Source organism: Thunnus albacares, chromosome 18 (genome assembly GCF_914725855.1).
Source record: "Thunnus albacares chromosome 18, fThuAlb1.1, whole genome shotgun sequence".
In the NCBI taxonomy this organism is placed as follows: Eukaryota; Metazoa; Chordata; class Actinopteri; order Scombriformes; family Scombridae; genus Thunnus; species Thunnus albacares.
The window spans coordinates 2,110,001-2,126,276 of record NC_058123.1 but is presented as its reverse complement, the minus strand read 5'-3'; the positions used below and the strand labels follow the sequence as shown (position 1 = coordinate 2,126,276).

The following is a 16,276-nucleotide window of genomic DNA, read 5'->3' as shown; positions in this document are numbered from 1 at the left end:
CGGTTAGCATTAGCATTGCTATGTTACACTTTTGAGCCACTTATCCACTCAGTGATTAATACAGATTTGGATGATGTACCCAAGTCTGCTAGTTAGCTTAACACAGTAACTTTCAAACCATATCAGGCTAATTTGAGTTCTCATTCTAGCTAAAAGCAAAGAAAAGTGCACTGCATTGTTTTATCATTGGGGAGATGAGAGTAAGTGTTATGAAATCAGCTTGGCCATATAGCCACGTCAATCATCTTTCTCTTAAATATGATTGGGCAGGTATTTATTACGTAATAAATTCCCTAGTTTAGCCCTGCCTAACTGCAACCCAGTAACAAGGGAAGGGAGAGAGACTTTCTAAAGAACCACATAGACCATGTCAGGTTGCCGGTGACCCGGCAGTTGTGAGCGGTTTAGCATCAGAAGTAACGAGTAAAGGCAGTTGGCACAATTTGGAGACATTTTGGTAGAGGTTCAGTGACACCACAAACTTAAAAAGCTCCCATCAGGTTTGGCCTAGAGGTCTGGAGTTTTATACAGGTGTGGTTGACAAGATGTAGAAGGGATGTGGTGACTTGCATAGTTCTGGCATGAAGCATATCCTAGTTATTGTTATTCAAATATGACTCATTATCGACGAGGACCAAAAGCCGTATTTGAACTGATGTAGTTTTATTTGTGTTTTAACCACATGCTAAACAAACACATTTCCAAAAACTAGAAGATGTTACCTTTCAAATGAAGCCTCATACATGCATTATGGCCTTACAGTTCTGTTATAAGCTTTTCCGTTTGGTTATGCCAAATTGATGAAAATTCCAAAAAAAAAGGGTGGATGTTAAGTAATTCTGTGATTCAGCCCTGTTTTAAAAAAAAAATCAGACTAGAGATGTCACAATCAGCTCTATTATTATAATAAGTCAACAAAACCAGTCTGATTTATGTAAAATGTGTTTAACAATTTAATAACTACATCAAAAACTACTAAGTCAGAACTTTTCTTCTTCTTTCTTCTGTGTTTTTAAAAAGAAAAACAACAAAACAAACTAAAAATCATAAGTAAGTTTTAAAAATATGAAAATAATGATGAAAACACTCTTAGAGAACACCAAAGAAACCTTTAATTATTATCATATTGGATCCTGTGGAGAACACTATGACGACACTGCCAGAGCACTGAGCTGCTTTCTGTTCCTGTTTTTAAAATAATTCCCCACCGCAGACCTTTGTAAGCGTTTAATTTCTGCCAGGTCGCGCCCTGCAGCCACAAAGTTGTGGATAATATCAGTTTAATGACACATGTTGGCACAGATGGAGCAGAATAAACAAAGGATCAGGATTTAATGGGGCTTTAAAAAAGAAGCTTAAATTACATTAGGACTGATTTGAGGAAAATATCTTTATTGTGATTTTTCTGCCCAGTAGTGTGATTTTTAAATTGCGATTATTTAGCTGTATTTGTGGTCTACATCGTTTTAAACAAGATAAATTTGTACCAGGAATAATCCCTAATTTATCTTGTTTCTACATGAACAGAATTATATCAGATAATAGTTACTTGTTGTTTCAGACCTTTCAGGGTTCAAACCAGTCAATCAGAGGCGTAAATTTGGATAATTTCTATAGAAAAACTGACAGATTTATCTCACATTTATTAAGTTATTACATTAACTGTATATTTAACATTCTCAGTTATATTCAAATGTAATCTTGACATTCAGAAGTGGCGTTTATATTTATTAAACATGAGAAACTGCTGGTAAATGATGTGTCTCATATCAGACCTTTAATCAGTGTCTTTACCTGCACTGTAGTAATCTGGTTACTCAGAGACACCAGGTTATGTTACTGTAGTAATCTGGTTACTCAGATACACCAGGTTATGTTACTGTAGTAATCTGGTTACTCAGACACCAGGTTATATTACTGTAGTAATCTGGTTACTCAGATACACCAGGTTATGTTACTGTAGTAATCTGGTTACTCAGATACACCAGGTTATGTTACTGTAGTAATCTGGTTACTCAGACACCAGGTTATATTACTGTAGTAATCTGGTTACTCAGATACACCAGGTTATGTTTCTGTAGTAATCTGATTACTCAGAGACACCAGGTTATGTTACTGTAGTAATCTGGTTACTCAGAGACACCAGGTTATGTTACTGTAGTAATCTGGTTACTCAGAGACACCAGGTTATGTTACTGTAGTAATCTGGTTACTGTAAATCTGTGTAAACATGCAGGAGATGAGTAACCAGATTTCTCCTCTACTGCCGACCTTATTTATAACAGATATAGAAGAAGCTGCTTCCTGACTTCTGTTTTTGGTGTTTGTGTCTGTCAGAGCAGACTGAGAGGAATCAGAAATATCTCCAGGAGATGTTCTACCTGTGGAAACCAGGTTTCTTTAATCCCCCTCCCTGATTATGGAAACCTGGTTTCTCTTTTTACATGACGGTTAAGGAATCAGCTGTCTGGAGAAAGTCAACTGTAATCTGGTTACTGAAGTGCATATAAACACAGTGAATCCTGCAGGTCTAGATATACAGGTTTTAATGGTACCAAGTTTAAATCAATGACCTGATTATGGTTTAATGGTTTAACTGGGAGTTCAGACTCTTCACTCTGTTGGTCTTTAGTGAACAGTAGCTCCTCACACAAAACCATCTTTCTCCAAGCTTAAATCATTTAACTTGTAGTTTGTTTTGTTGTTGTTTCACCAACTCACAGAATTAACATTAATTATCTACAGCTGAGAACATTTCTAGACAACAGACGTCTTAAAGCTTTCACATCCTTCAGCTGCACTATTGATCGTATAAGTTGCATTTAGAATTGCAGCAATTTCAAAACTCCACTCTTTCAAATCACCGTTTTGATATAAAAACGATAAGTTGTACAGACTTTAGATGGAGAATGTCTTTCAGCAGGACAGTTGAGAAGATACTGAAGTTGTATCTCGACTGTAAAACTTGTTTGCTGATCGTTCTGTTTAACCAGCTCCCTGCTGCGAGCTGACGCCGCATCCCAACCAGACGGCAAGAAGAGAAATTAAACCACTGCAACGAATGAATGAAACTTTTTTTATGTGTTTGTTTTTTTTTATTTTAGGCTTCGGGGAAGAACTTGAACCTGAACGATGAATCTCAGCACGGTCTGCTGATGCAGCTGCTCAAACTCAGCTACAATTGCCTCAACTACGACTTTATAGGAACTTCCACGGACGAGTCGTCGGACGACCTGTGCACCGTACAGATCCCCACGTCATGGAGATCAGGTAGCTGCAGTGGATGTGGAGACATCTTACTTAGACTGTGGAAAGAATTAAAGCCAAAACACACCACCGCACACAAACAGCACGCGTCAAAACAGCTTCACCTAGGGATGCATGATATCAGATTATTTGACGATATTTCCAACTCACTGTGGCCGATTGCAGATACTGATATATGCACATTTATTTTTTTCCAGCTGGCTGAGGAGACTATTATGCATGCAGGCATAGATTGTACTAAGTATGATCAAGAAAGACAATATATGAAGGAAGAACTGAGGAAGACTGGAGTTCAGGAGCTCAGCATTAAAACTTTAATGAACCTGCTGAGTGGGAGCAGCAGCAGAGTTTTCATTGAGTTTATTAGACAGACAGGATTAATGTGCAGGATTTAATCTCTGGTCCACACTCCGGAGCAGAAGGTGGCGGTAATGCACCTGATACGCTGGTTGACAACCGCCGTTATAAACCAAAAAGAAGAAGTTTTTTTTCCAAACAGAGTGGTACATCCTGTCAGCCGAGGGGTTTCCTATCTGCGCAGCCGATCATAGTAGCAGCTCCTCCATGGACTGTTTCTCCCTGACGGTCCCGGTGTCTCATCCGCAGGCTGCACTTCACTCAGCTGCCCGTCAGACCCGCTGCTTTAACCTGAATAACAAACCGGGGCTCGGTGGTCCAGTTGGATCCACATGGAGAGCCGGGGTTAACGTTAGCTAGCTAGAGGCTAGCGGAGAGTTAGCCGCAGCATGACCGAAGGGCAGCCAGCTAGCCTCCGCTAGAAGAAGCAGCAGGTCTGACGGGCAGCTGAGTGAAGTGGAGCCTGCAGAGGAAACACCGGGACCGACAGGGTGAAACAGTCGGTGGAGGGAAACACAGTCAGGCGGCGGAGGAGAGAAGGCCTCTCATAATCGGCAGAAAATGTTAATTTCGGCCGATGACGTGCCGATTATATCGTGCATCACTAGCTGCACCTATTATTGTCTATGTACAACCCCCACACCAGCAGCAGCAGCAGCAGCAGCAGCAGCGAGGCCATTTCTCACCAAGTCTCGCTCCAGGAAATCACGTGAGAGTTGAGTTGTTGAAATCAGCTAAATATTCAGCTGTGACAGAGTTGGATAGAAGAGTTGTGTTTGAGTTTAGTATCTAAAAGATTTTCATGGTTAAACAACAATAACAAACAAGCTCTCTGTGTGGCCCTTTCCATGATGTCGTCAGACACTTTTAATAACAATCTGAGGCTGTCAGTCGCAACAACAAGCACTTTTTTAGTGGCACACTTGTCAGGGTGTTATTGCCCTGAAGGATTACGCTGCGACCCGTTTAGCGGCTGCCAGCTGAAGCGCTCTCGCTCGATACGGGACCAATTTCAAAAAGTGTGTCCTCCATTAGTCATTTAGACACAAAAAAGAAAATAACACCCAGGTTGGAAAATACTGAAGTTTCCCTTTAAGTCATACAAAACTCTATTATGATATTTATTTGTTCTCATTGCCAGTATTTCAGTAGCAATATTAACATTTATTTATGTATTTACAATTAACACTAAAATCATTTTATGAATCTTAAATTGGCAACTTAAACAATTAATCAACTGTGAAAATTGTTGACTTGAACCGCGTGAAGTCTTTCAGTGTGTCCAGTGTGGTGACTGTAAAACTTTATTATTAATATTATTATTAATAAATCTGTATTAACTTCTGTTTTTTTCTCCCCTGCAGCGTTTCTTGATTCCTCCACCCTGCAGCTCTTTTTCAATTTATATCATTCCATCCCTCCGTCCCTTTCCCCGTTGGTAAGTGAGGTAGAAACATGTTTCAGTACTAATAACAATAATAATAATAATAATAATAAGCTGTGTGGGGTCCTGTGTGACACTGAACATGGTGTGTGTGTTTAACGTGTGTGTGTGTGCAGGTGTTGTCATGTCTAGTTCAGATCGCCTCTGTCAGGAGGTCTCTCTTCAACAACGCAGAGCGAGCAAAGTTCCTCTCACATCTGGTGGACGGAGTGAAGAGGATACTAGCGAACCCTCAGGTTTATAACACGCCTCCTTCATTCTCACTCACATACATTCTGGTTGTTTTTTAACCAGCTGGTTGTTTTTTTTGAACTTGTGAAATGTTTTTATTTTGTGCTTCAGTGTTTGCCGGATCCTAATAACTACCACGAGTTCTGTCGTCTGCTGGCGAGGCTGAAGAGTAACTATCAGCTGGGCGAGCTGGTCAAAGTAGAAAACTACCCTGAAGTCATCCGCCTCATAGCCAACTTCACCGTCACCAGTCTGCAGGTGGGTGACGGTCGCTGTCGTTCCTCTTGAGCGGCGCTGGCAGAGAGAGAGAGAGAGAGGGTGCTGACAGTGCTGCTGCAAAGCATGATGGAGGATTTTTTCTGTGAAAGGAATGTCGAGAAAACGTTAAACAGATGAACCAACGCAGACAAAACAAAACATATGAAAATATGAAAATATGACGAGTCCAGCTGCTGAGGATCAAAATTCAGTTTTTCCTCAAACATTCCCACGTTTTCCTTTTTTTTTTTTTTTTTTTTTTCCCGCTGTTGCAAAGTGAATCACTGCAAAAGAAAGCGTAAAATGTGATAATCAATCACTGAGTTTGTTTCCATCCATCTGTTTTGCTTATTTTCATTTAGCGGATTTAAAAAAAAAAACACCAGAAATTCAAAACAAAGTCAAAATATCTCGAACAGTTTCCTGCTGTCTGAACCGTTACAGCAGCTCAAATGTAAACAGACTGAGAGAATAAACGATGACGTCATGAATCATGAAGAGCTGAAAACATCGGATCTGTGTGCAGCGATGATGATGAGGAGGCCGCAACCTTCCTCACATCAATACATGAAACTAACAGAAACGTCATATTTCCGTCATGTTTCTCATCGTTTGAGCTTCGACTGTTTTAACGACGTCGTCTCGTTGTTTCTTCTTCTTCTGCGACGGTTTAACGGCAGCAACTGTTTATCTGCTGATCTTCACACAACAGCAGCAGGACGGAAACAAACATTTTCTTGTGTAGTTTTGTGATTGTTAACAGCTGTCTGATCAAATATGAAGTCTTTCTCCCTGAAGCTTAATATTTGATAAAAACAAGTTGTTTCAGTAACTCGCTGCAGGAAGTCCTGTCAGTAAAATAGTATAAACTTCATAATGGATCATTTATAAGACAAATAATTCCAGTTAGAAGAGCTGCAGGACCTCCTGGCTCAGGACTCTGTGGTCTTCAGTGATCCTTAGTTGGTACTTTGTCGTTGTGCTACTCAGAATGAGTATTCTTTACTCTATTTTATCATTTTTATAACCTAATTTTGGTGCTCAAATTTGATTTTATTTGGAACTTTTCTTGCAGCGTGCCAGCATTTAGCCATCAATAGTCGTCCAGTCACATTCAATCAAAGAAAATAAAGTGTTTTCCTACAACATGCCGGCCGACATGGCAGTTATACGACACAAAAACATCTTCGGACTGACACCAAATAAAAGTCAGGAAACCACTGGAGAAGATTTCCGACTGTTTTTGACCGACTGGTTTGATGGAAATGTTTAGTTTCTAAATGAGTCTAAATATTACTAAATTACTAAAATAGATTACTAAAATTACTATTCTATTACTAAAATAGAATGTTTCAGAAGAGAATAATCTCATTTTTACAGATTTTCTTATTAAATTTTTGAGATTGTGACATGAAATCAACAAACCAGGAAGTTATTTAAGAGTTTCTGTGGTGGTTTTGGAAGGTCGTCAGTATTCGATCCTCACCTGTTCCTCCTCCTTTTTGTGTGTGTGTGTGTGTGTGTGTGTGTGTGTGTGTGTGTGTGTGTGTGTGTGTGCGCGCGTGCGTGTGTGTGTGGCAGCACTGGGAATTCGCCCCCAACAGTGTTCACTACCTGCTGAGTCTCTGGCAGCGTCTGGCAGCTTCTGTCCCCTACGTTAAAGCCACCGAGCCTCACCTCCTGGAGACCTACACTCCTGAAGTCACTAAAGCCTACATCACGTCACGGCTGGAGTCGGTCCACGTCATCCTCAGGTAACATCCGCCGCAGCCTCCGTCTCTTTATACCGTTATACTGGATCGACTGGTATAAACCGGCACCGTGATGCCAGCTAGAAATATTCACTGCGGCTTTTTAGTTTGATTCTTCTGCTGTGATGTTGTGATTCTTACACGGCTGCAATGCATCAATAAAGGCAGAGAAGAAGAAGACTGGTAGCAAGTAAACATGGATGTAAACAGTGCAGGTTTTAAATTGTTCCATAAATCTGTTTTGCAAACGTTTAATAATGAAGGAACGTCGCTGGTCCACGTGTTTCCTCCACAGAGACGGTTTAGAAGACCCTCTAGATGACGCCGGACTGGTCCAGCAGCAGTTAGACCAGTTGTCCACCATCGGGAGGTGCGAGTACGAGAAGACGTGCGCTCTGCTGGTCCAGCTGTTCGACCAGGCGGCTCAGACCTACCAGGAGCTGCTGCAGTCCACCAACTCCAGCGCCGCAGACATCACTGTGCAGGAGGGTGAGTACACACACACACACACACACACACACACACACACACACACACACACACACACACACACACACACCTTCAACACGTACAGACACACACACACACCTTCAACACGTACAGACACACACACACCTTCAACACGTACAGACACACACACACACCTTCAACACGTACAGACACACACACACACCTTCAACATGTACAGACACACACACACCTTCAACACGTACAGACACACACACACACCTTCAACACGTACAGACACACACACACACCTTCAACACGTACAGACACACACACACCTTCAACACGTACAGACACACACACACCTTCAACACGTACAGACACACACACACACACACACCTTTAACACGTACAGACACACACACACACACACACACACCTTTAACACGTACAGACACACACACACACACACACCTTTAACACGTACAGACACACACACACACCTTCAACACGTACAGACACACACACACACCTTCAACATGTACAGACACACACACACCTTCAACACGTACAGACACACACACACACCTTCAACACGTACAGACACACACACACACCTTCAACACGTACAGACACACACACACCTTCAACACGTACAGACACACACACACCTTCAACACGTACAGACACACACACACACACACCTTTAACACGTACAGACACACACACACACACACACCTTTAACACGTACAGACACACACACACACACACCTTTAACACGTACAGACACACACACACACACCTTCAACACGTACACACACACCTTCAACACGTACACACACACACACACACACACCTTCAACACGTACAGAAACACACACACACATGTTCAACACGTACAGAAACACACACACACATGTTCAACACGTACAGACACACACACACACACACACCTTCAACACGTACTGACACACACACACCTTCAACACGTACAGAAACACACACACACACCTTCAACACGTACAGAAACACACACACACACCTTCAACACGTACAGACACACACACACCTTCAACACGTACAGACACACACACACACACCTTCAACACGTACTGACACACACACACACACACACCTTCAACACGTACTGACACACACACACCTTCAACACGTACACACACACACACACACACACACACACACACGTTCAACACGTACAGAAACACACACACACACACACGTTCAACACGTACAGAAACACACACACACACCTTCAACACGTACTGACACACACACACCTTCAACACGTACACACACACACACACACCTTCAACACGTACACACACACACTTTCAACACGTACAGACACACACACACCTTCAACACGTACACACACACACACCTTCAACACGTACACACACACACACACACCTTCAACACGTACACACACACACCTTCAACACGTACACACACACACACACACCTTCAACACGTACACACACACACACACACCTTCAACACGTACACACACACACTTTCAACACGTACAGACACACACACCTTGTATATATTTAAATTTGTGGGTTCAGGTGTGAATAATTAATATAATTCGCATATTAATGTCATTGTGATTTTTGGGAAACTGATCAACATTTTTCAGCATTTTCTGACGTTTTATGGACCAAACAACTAATCAAATAATGGAGAAAATAATCAACACATTAATCTGTAATAATAATAATAATAATCATCAGCTGCAGCCCTGATATATAATATACACTCATAATACAATACTATGAAGAAAATACTATGATACAACTTATGATATAAAAGCACAATAATAAGATAACAGTATTATAGTGATGTAATGAATATAATGTACAGATTTATGTTTTATCTGCTAATTTATTCTAATTATCTGATTATTTTTTGGTTTAAAGTCAAACTGAAATTTAACATTTAAAACATGTTTTTGTCTTCAGCAGCAGCACATCTGCTCTGTAAATACAAAAAATTAATATTTTTTTGGTTTCATGTTGTAGTTTTACATTATTTCCTCAGAAAGCTGTTGTGTTATCTGTCATTTAACATGTTTTAACACCACTAACATCCACTAACCGCTGCTTATAAATCCAACTTTAAGTGTTGAGAACAAACCAGCGTGTGGTCTCAGTCATCTCCGTCTGCTCTGGATTTATTTTTAGGATTGTAAACGTGTGACTGACGCTTCCTCTCTCTATCTCTCTCTCTCTCTCTCTCTCTCTCTCTCTCTCTCTGTCTCTCTCTCTCCTCCCGCAGGTCGGTTGACATGGCTGGTTTATATAATCGGGGCGGTGATCGGCGGACGGGTGTCGTTCGCCAGTACAGACGAGCAGGACGCCATGGACGGAGAGTTAGTCTGCCGGTAAGAATTCACCGGTTTAAAATAAAAATAAGTTTTCAGGAAGTGATGAAAAGAGAAGCTGATTGTTCCAGAGGTTTGTCGATGGATGGGGAGGCGTGAGCGGCGATTTGCATCGAAACTCGTTCTCCTCGTTTGACTCAGTCAAATCTAAACACATATATTTATAGATCCAGCGTGACTTAAACTTTCTGATCATCATCTTCTGACGCCTTCATACATCCGCTTAGAAATCAGAGAAGAAGACGCCTCCTATAACTTCAGTATCACAGCAGACAGGAGCTGCTAATAAATGTAAATAAATATCAGTTTAAAATGTTTTAGCCCAAAACTACCTCACTGAATCCCTGGCAGTGTCTTACTTGTTGTTCACCAAAGCATTATGGGAACTGTAGTTCCAAAAGTGAGAGTTTAATTATCCCCTAAACAGAAGTTAGACAAAGAACAAAGAATAATAAACAGGAGTGATAAAATCCATCGTTTCAGTATTTTTATGACGTCACTGTTGTCCAGTCAGATATTTGTCCTGTGATGAGAACCAGTGGACGTGCAGACTAAATGACTCCAGCAGTTGTCTGAGTTTTGCCAGTTTGGCCTTTTAAAACTCCTGATCTAACTGCTGAGAGAAGAGTCATGGATGTAGAACTTCAGTCGCTCAGCAGTTATTGATAGAAACGATACGTTTCTATCTGCGGCGGCTCAGGAGGCCGAGCGGCTCGTCCACTGATTGGAAGATCGATCGGCGGTTTGATTCCCGGCTCCTCCGGTCCGCATGCCGATGTGTCCTCGGGCGAGATGCGTAACCCCGGATTGCTCCTGATGGCTGAACCATCAGTGTATGAATGACTAGATCTCTGATGGGCAGGTTGGGACCTTGCATGGTAGCTCCTGTAAAATCACTTTGAGTATCCGGGAGACTAGAAAGTCTCAACACAAGTACAGTCAGTTACCTTGTAGATGATCAGTGAGTAGGACTGTGTGATATGATGATATATGTTGTAATGATAGAAAAACATCTATTCTTTATTTTATTTTGTCATAAATCAAACTCTTTACGTTAATATTTTTCGTCATTCGGACGATGCTTTGCGTTCTTCTGCGTGGTTCGGATGCAGGCGGGAAATTCACATGAAGGCAACACAAACGAACACGGAGGAGAGCGAACGTGACACAGAAACGATGTCGTTCTGAACTCCAACCAGGAGCTCGTTCATGAAAGATTCAAACGTCACTAAAACTATAAAAAATAAACGATTTATTTACTGAATTTACAGACGATGTGCTGTATCGTGATATTTATCGTTATCTGGATGTGACTGATATCAGGACATCGTAAAACATTTATCACACAGCTCTTAACGAAGCAGACAAGACGTATTTTAACCTTACAGACGTGTTACTGGTCTGATGGTCACACTGGCAGCTGTTACTGGTTTGTAGAAGTGACTCCAGTGTTTATTCAGACATGAGAAGAACGTGTCAAATTAAACGTTTAAATAACGAGGCACGTCTCTAAGTCTATGACATTAAAAGGGTTTAGTCTCCCAGTAACACCGGCATACTGGGATTAAACTGGACTGGAGCTCCATTTCTACCAGCTTCAGTCCTTCATGTGTGTAAAATTATTAAATATATGAGCTTAAAAAAAGAATAAAAATTGCCACCATATTGACCGGCGAACCCTGTTTGCAGGAAAGTATTTGTTGCCGTGGCGATATCACAACAACAGTTAATCAGCCACTATTTTTTTTAGCAAACATTTTGTGTTTCCAGCGTTTCAGACGTGATGATTCGGAGTAAATTAAATCTCTTCGGGAGGTTTTTCAGACTCAACAAGATGTTTGAAGACGTCGTGTTTTTTTTTTTCTGATGTTTTACAGACCGAACGGTTCACGGTGGAAACTAATGGTTAATAACGTGCTACATGTTTGTCCTTCAGGGTGCTCCAGCTGATGAACCTGACCGACTCTCGGCTGGCGCAGGCCGGCAACGAGAGACTGGAGCTCGCCATGCTCAGCTTCTTCGAACAGTTCAGAAAGATCTACATCGGCGACCAGGTGCAGAAATCCTCAAAGGTAAACACGCCGCTTTCAACAAACCGCACCAGCATCAGAGAGTAGATGTCTGTAGCATGTGTTAACCCCCCCCCTCACCCCTCCCCCCTCCCCCCTCCCCCCTCCTCCCTCCCTCGGTAACCCCTTCGCCGTCCGCCGCTGACGGGGGGCCAGGTCGAGCAGATCTTTTGTCTCGAGCGCCGTGGCGTCTGCTAGTGCTGACCGCAGCGGTTTCTATAGAGACGTGCAGTCGTTTTACACTATTGTGCAGTTTGACTTGGGTTCATGCTGACTGACCGAGTGTGTTCTCTTTGTTCTCGGGGCAGAAACTGCAAAATGTGAACGTCCCAGATAAGTGGTGCAAAGTAGAATCTGTAGTTTAGTTGTTTTTTTTTTCTCCTCCACGTGTTGCCGTCTGGTGTCTGGTTTGGTTCTAGCGCCCCCTGCCTTCATAAAAGTGTCATCACACAGTTTAAATAATAATAAGTCTTGTTGTGTAGGTAGAAATGTGCTTTATTTTACCTCCTCCTTTAATTTTATAGTGATTTCAGGTGTTTAACAGTTAATTTTCAGGACGTTTTACAGAGAGAAAGATATTAAAGTCTTAAGAAACATTGATTTAAGTTCAGAATTCACAAAGGTCTCCCCAGTTTTATTGTTTTATTGTTTTATTGTTTTATTGTTCTGGACCTCTGAGATTAAATAAAACCGTTATCTTTTAATTGGTCATTGATTAATCCAGTCATTCATTGTATTTCTGCTGCTTTTCCACATCATGATTAATTGTTATATACAGTCAGGACAAAAATATGTGAAATAAATGTAAATAAACTGACATTTATTTCACATTGAAACTGATAAATAATTGCAGCCTTTATCATCACTAATGGTTTTTATTGATATCTTTCATATTTTGACTGTGAAACAGATATTAAACTGTTCTATGAGGTGTTTAAAATGTCTTTAATAGTTTTAAATTTAACTTGTTGAAGCTGCAGAAACGCTGAGAGAAGGTGGAGCAGTTTGATACATTATATTTAGATTTAACAGTTCCTAAAATGTCCTGAGAATCAACTGTTAAATACCCGCAAATGACTCATAAAAGGACTTGTAAAATGTGTTGAAGTAGCTTCGTTAGTATCAGCTCAGCAGAAACCTCTCAGTTCTTTATGTGCAGCAGTTTTCTAGCTGCTAATGAGTCGGATCAGTGTTTCATACGTAACGTAACGTAATGTAACGTATATCCATCGTCTCAGCTTCTGCTTTCGTTTCCGCTGTTCTGACTTCCTGGAACTAAAACGTCGTCTCTGATCAAGTTGTTCCAAATACTCTCGATGCCTTTTCAGAGGCAGCAAAGCTTCAGTAAAACAGGACTGTTGTTTCACTAAACGTTCTCTAATCCAGAATATCTGACGTGTAAGTAAAGATTTATTAATATAATAATGTTACTTACACACATCACATCAAAGGCATCAATCAAACATGATATTAAATATAATATTTCTATTGTACAGAATAGAAAATAATATCCATAACAAATCAGAAAAAACATCATCTTATAAATCCCAGCTGAGCTTTATAACTTCAAACCAGTTTAACTACATCTCCCAGCAGCTTTTTCACTAATTAGCAGATCAACACCACTAGAAGTTAAATTGATTTTATTTTCTCTTGAAGAAAAAGAAATGATTGATGTTTACATATTCAAACATTTAACCAGGAGGCTCCAAAAACCTGCTGCCAACTAGTCCACTAACATACATGTTAACATGCTCTGTATTATATATATATATATATACACATGAACATGATGACGTCACTCAGTCCTGAACACAAGTTTTACTTCAGATGTTTCACATGTTTCGTCTCAGATGGTTTTTTATATCTTCTGCATTAATGTGTCAACAGGAAACATCATATTTTAGATTTACTAACATTTCTTTTGCAAAGACACGAGAACAACGGCTGTTTGATCCAAGATGTTTTGGAACAACTTTCCTGCAAAAATACCTCAAAACACTGCAGGTTTAGTTTTGTGTAGTTTTTGTTTAATTTGCAAATCTATTTATGGAATAATTTTTAAAAGCATCTGAACTTTTTTAGTCCTGCGTGTCCAGATCGTTGTGGTTTGTAAAACTCAGTGGAAACACAAAGCAGATTGAGATTATTATGGGATTATTATTATGGGACCTGCAGGTTGTTAAGTTCCTGCGGAGGGAAAGTGTGTTATTTTATTGAAGTGAATGACCAGAAACAACAACTACAGTCAGCACAATAAGCAGCATTAGCAGAGCTGTTGGCCCCCGACTTCCTGCCAACTTTTAACCCTCTGTTCTCCAAACTAACGTGAGGCCCCCCCCCCCCTCCCCCGGTCCGGTTCTTTATCTGGTGCTGCAGATCTCGGTCTCTCTTCATGCTTCGTTTGTGTCTGCGTGGAGCGAGAAAGCAGAGCTGAGAGTGTTGTGCATTAGTGTAGATTACTGGGCTTTGTGTCGGCCGTCTGCATCCTGTCCATCAGCTGATGTAGATTTAATTTACTGACTCTGTCAAAGAATGTGTAGAGAAGCACTTCTTACACCGTGCAGCTACAAGACAGAGCTGAAAACTGATGATGCAATTAAAAAAAAACAAATCTGTGCCAAAAACTCAGTTCATGTTGTATTCTAGGGATGCACGATATTTCCGACTCATTGTGGCCGATACCGATAGATGCACATATGTTTTTCCAGCTGGCTGAGGAGACTATTATACATGCAAGCATAGATTGTACTAAATATGATGAAGAAAGACAATATATGAAGGAAGAACTGAGGAAGACTGGAGTTCAGTAGCTCAGCATTAAAACTTTAATGAACCTGCCAAGTGGGAGCAGCAGTAGAGTTTTCATTGAGTTTATTAGACAGACAGGATTAATGTGCAGGATTTAATCTCTGGTCCACACTCCGGAGCAGAAGGTGGCGATAATGCACCTGATACGCTGGTTGACAACCGCCGTTATAAACCAAAAAGATCTTTTTTCCCCAAACAGAGTGGTACATCCTGTCAGTCGAGGTGTTTCCTATCTGTGCAGCCGATCATAGTAGCAGCTCCTCCACGGACTGTTTCACCCTGAAGGTCCCGGTGTTTCATCCGCAGGCTGCACTTCACTCAGCTGCCCGTCAGACCTGCTGCTTTAACCTGAATAACAAACCGGGGCCACAGTGCTCCGGTTGGATCCACATGGAGAGCCGGGGTCAACGTTAGCTAGCTAGAGGCTAGCGGAGCGTTAGCCGCAGCAGGACCGGAGGGAAGCACAGCCAGCTAGCCTCCGCTAGAAGAAGCAGCGGGTCTGACGGGCAGCTGAGTGAAGCGCAGCCTGCGGAGGAAACACCGGGGCCGTCAGGGTGAAACAGTCGGTGGAGGGAAACACAGTCAGGCGGCGGAGGAGAAGACGACAAATCAGCCTCTCATAATCGGAAGAAAATGTTAATTTCGGCTGATACCGATGACGTGCCGATAATATCGTGCATCCCTATTTTATTCTATTGTTAAAGTTACTATAAGGAACTTTTAACTGGTTATGAAACAGTCTCATGATGCCTCTATGTGACCTACATAAGCTACGATTACTTATAGTTATTAATCTTCCACAAACATCCGTTAAGTCATCGCTGTGCAGCCTGTAAACAGCTCACTGGCTTCCAAAACACGAGCCAAGATCTTTAGGACACGAGGCGGTGGTGCTCATGGGAAACGCAGTCTTCATGCTGGGAAAACACCACAGATTTAGTTGCTACGGAGACACTAAAATCTACATAAAATGAAAGTTCCTTAAAGTAACTTTAAGCTGGTGGGAAAAAAAAGTTTAACAGAAGAAAAACTGATGGACAGGTGATGTAACGTCTGGTTTGTGTTGTTGTACTTCCTGTGAACATGTGTGTGTTTTTTAACTGTTCACATTGACAGAGCCGTGTGTGTGTGTGTGTGTGTGTGTGTGTGTGTGTGTGTGTGTGTGTGTGTTTGTTGCAGCTTTATCGACGACTATCAGAGGTTCTGGGGTTGAATGACGAGACGATGGTACTCAGT

The 16,276-nt window shown here is 41.3% G+C and overlaps 1 protein-coding gene across 2 annotated transcripts in view; it reads left to right on the top strand.

Annotated features, from left to right (window-relative positions):
• Window positions 1-16,276, top strand: part of xpo7 (exportin 7) — a 41,858-nt gene that overhangs the window by 10,956 nt on the left and 14,626 nt on the right. For both annotated transcript variants that reach the window (XM_044333104.1, XM_044333103.1), the window contains exons 7-15: window positions 3,105-3,270; window positions 4,989-5,062; window positions 5,185-5,304; window positions 5,411-5,557; window positions 7,139-7,311; window positions 7,604-7,797; window positions 10,055-10,160; window positions 12,097-12,232; window positions 16,220-16,276. The exon at window positions 16,220-16,276 is cut by the window's right edge and continues 17 nt beyond it. In XM_044333104.1, coding sequence (XP_044189039.1) covers window positions 3,105-3,270; window positions 4,989-5,062; window positions 5,185-5,304; window positions 5,411-5,557; window positions 7,139-7,311; window positions 7,604-7,797; window positions 10,055-10,160; window positions 12,097-12,232; window positions 16,220-16,276 — 1,173 coding nt within the window. The remainder of the gene's footprint in view (window positions 1-3,104; window positions 3,271-4,988; window positions 5,063-5,184; window positions 5,305-5,410; window positions 5,558-7,138; window positions 7,312-7,603; window positions 7,798-10,054; window positions 10,161-12,096; window positions 12,233-16,219) is intronic.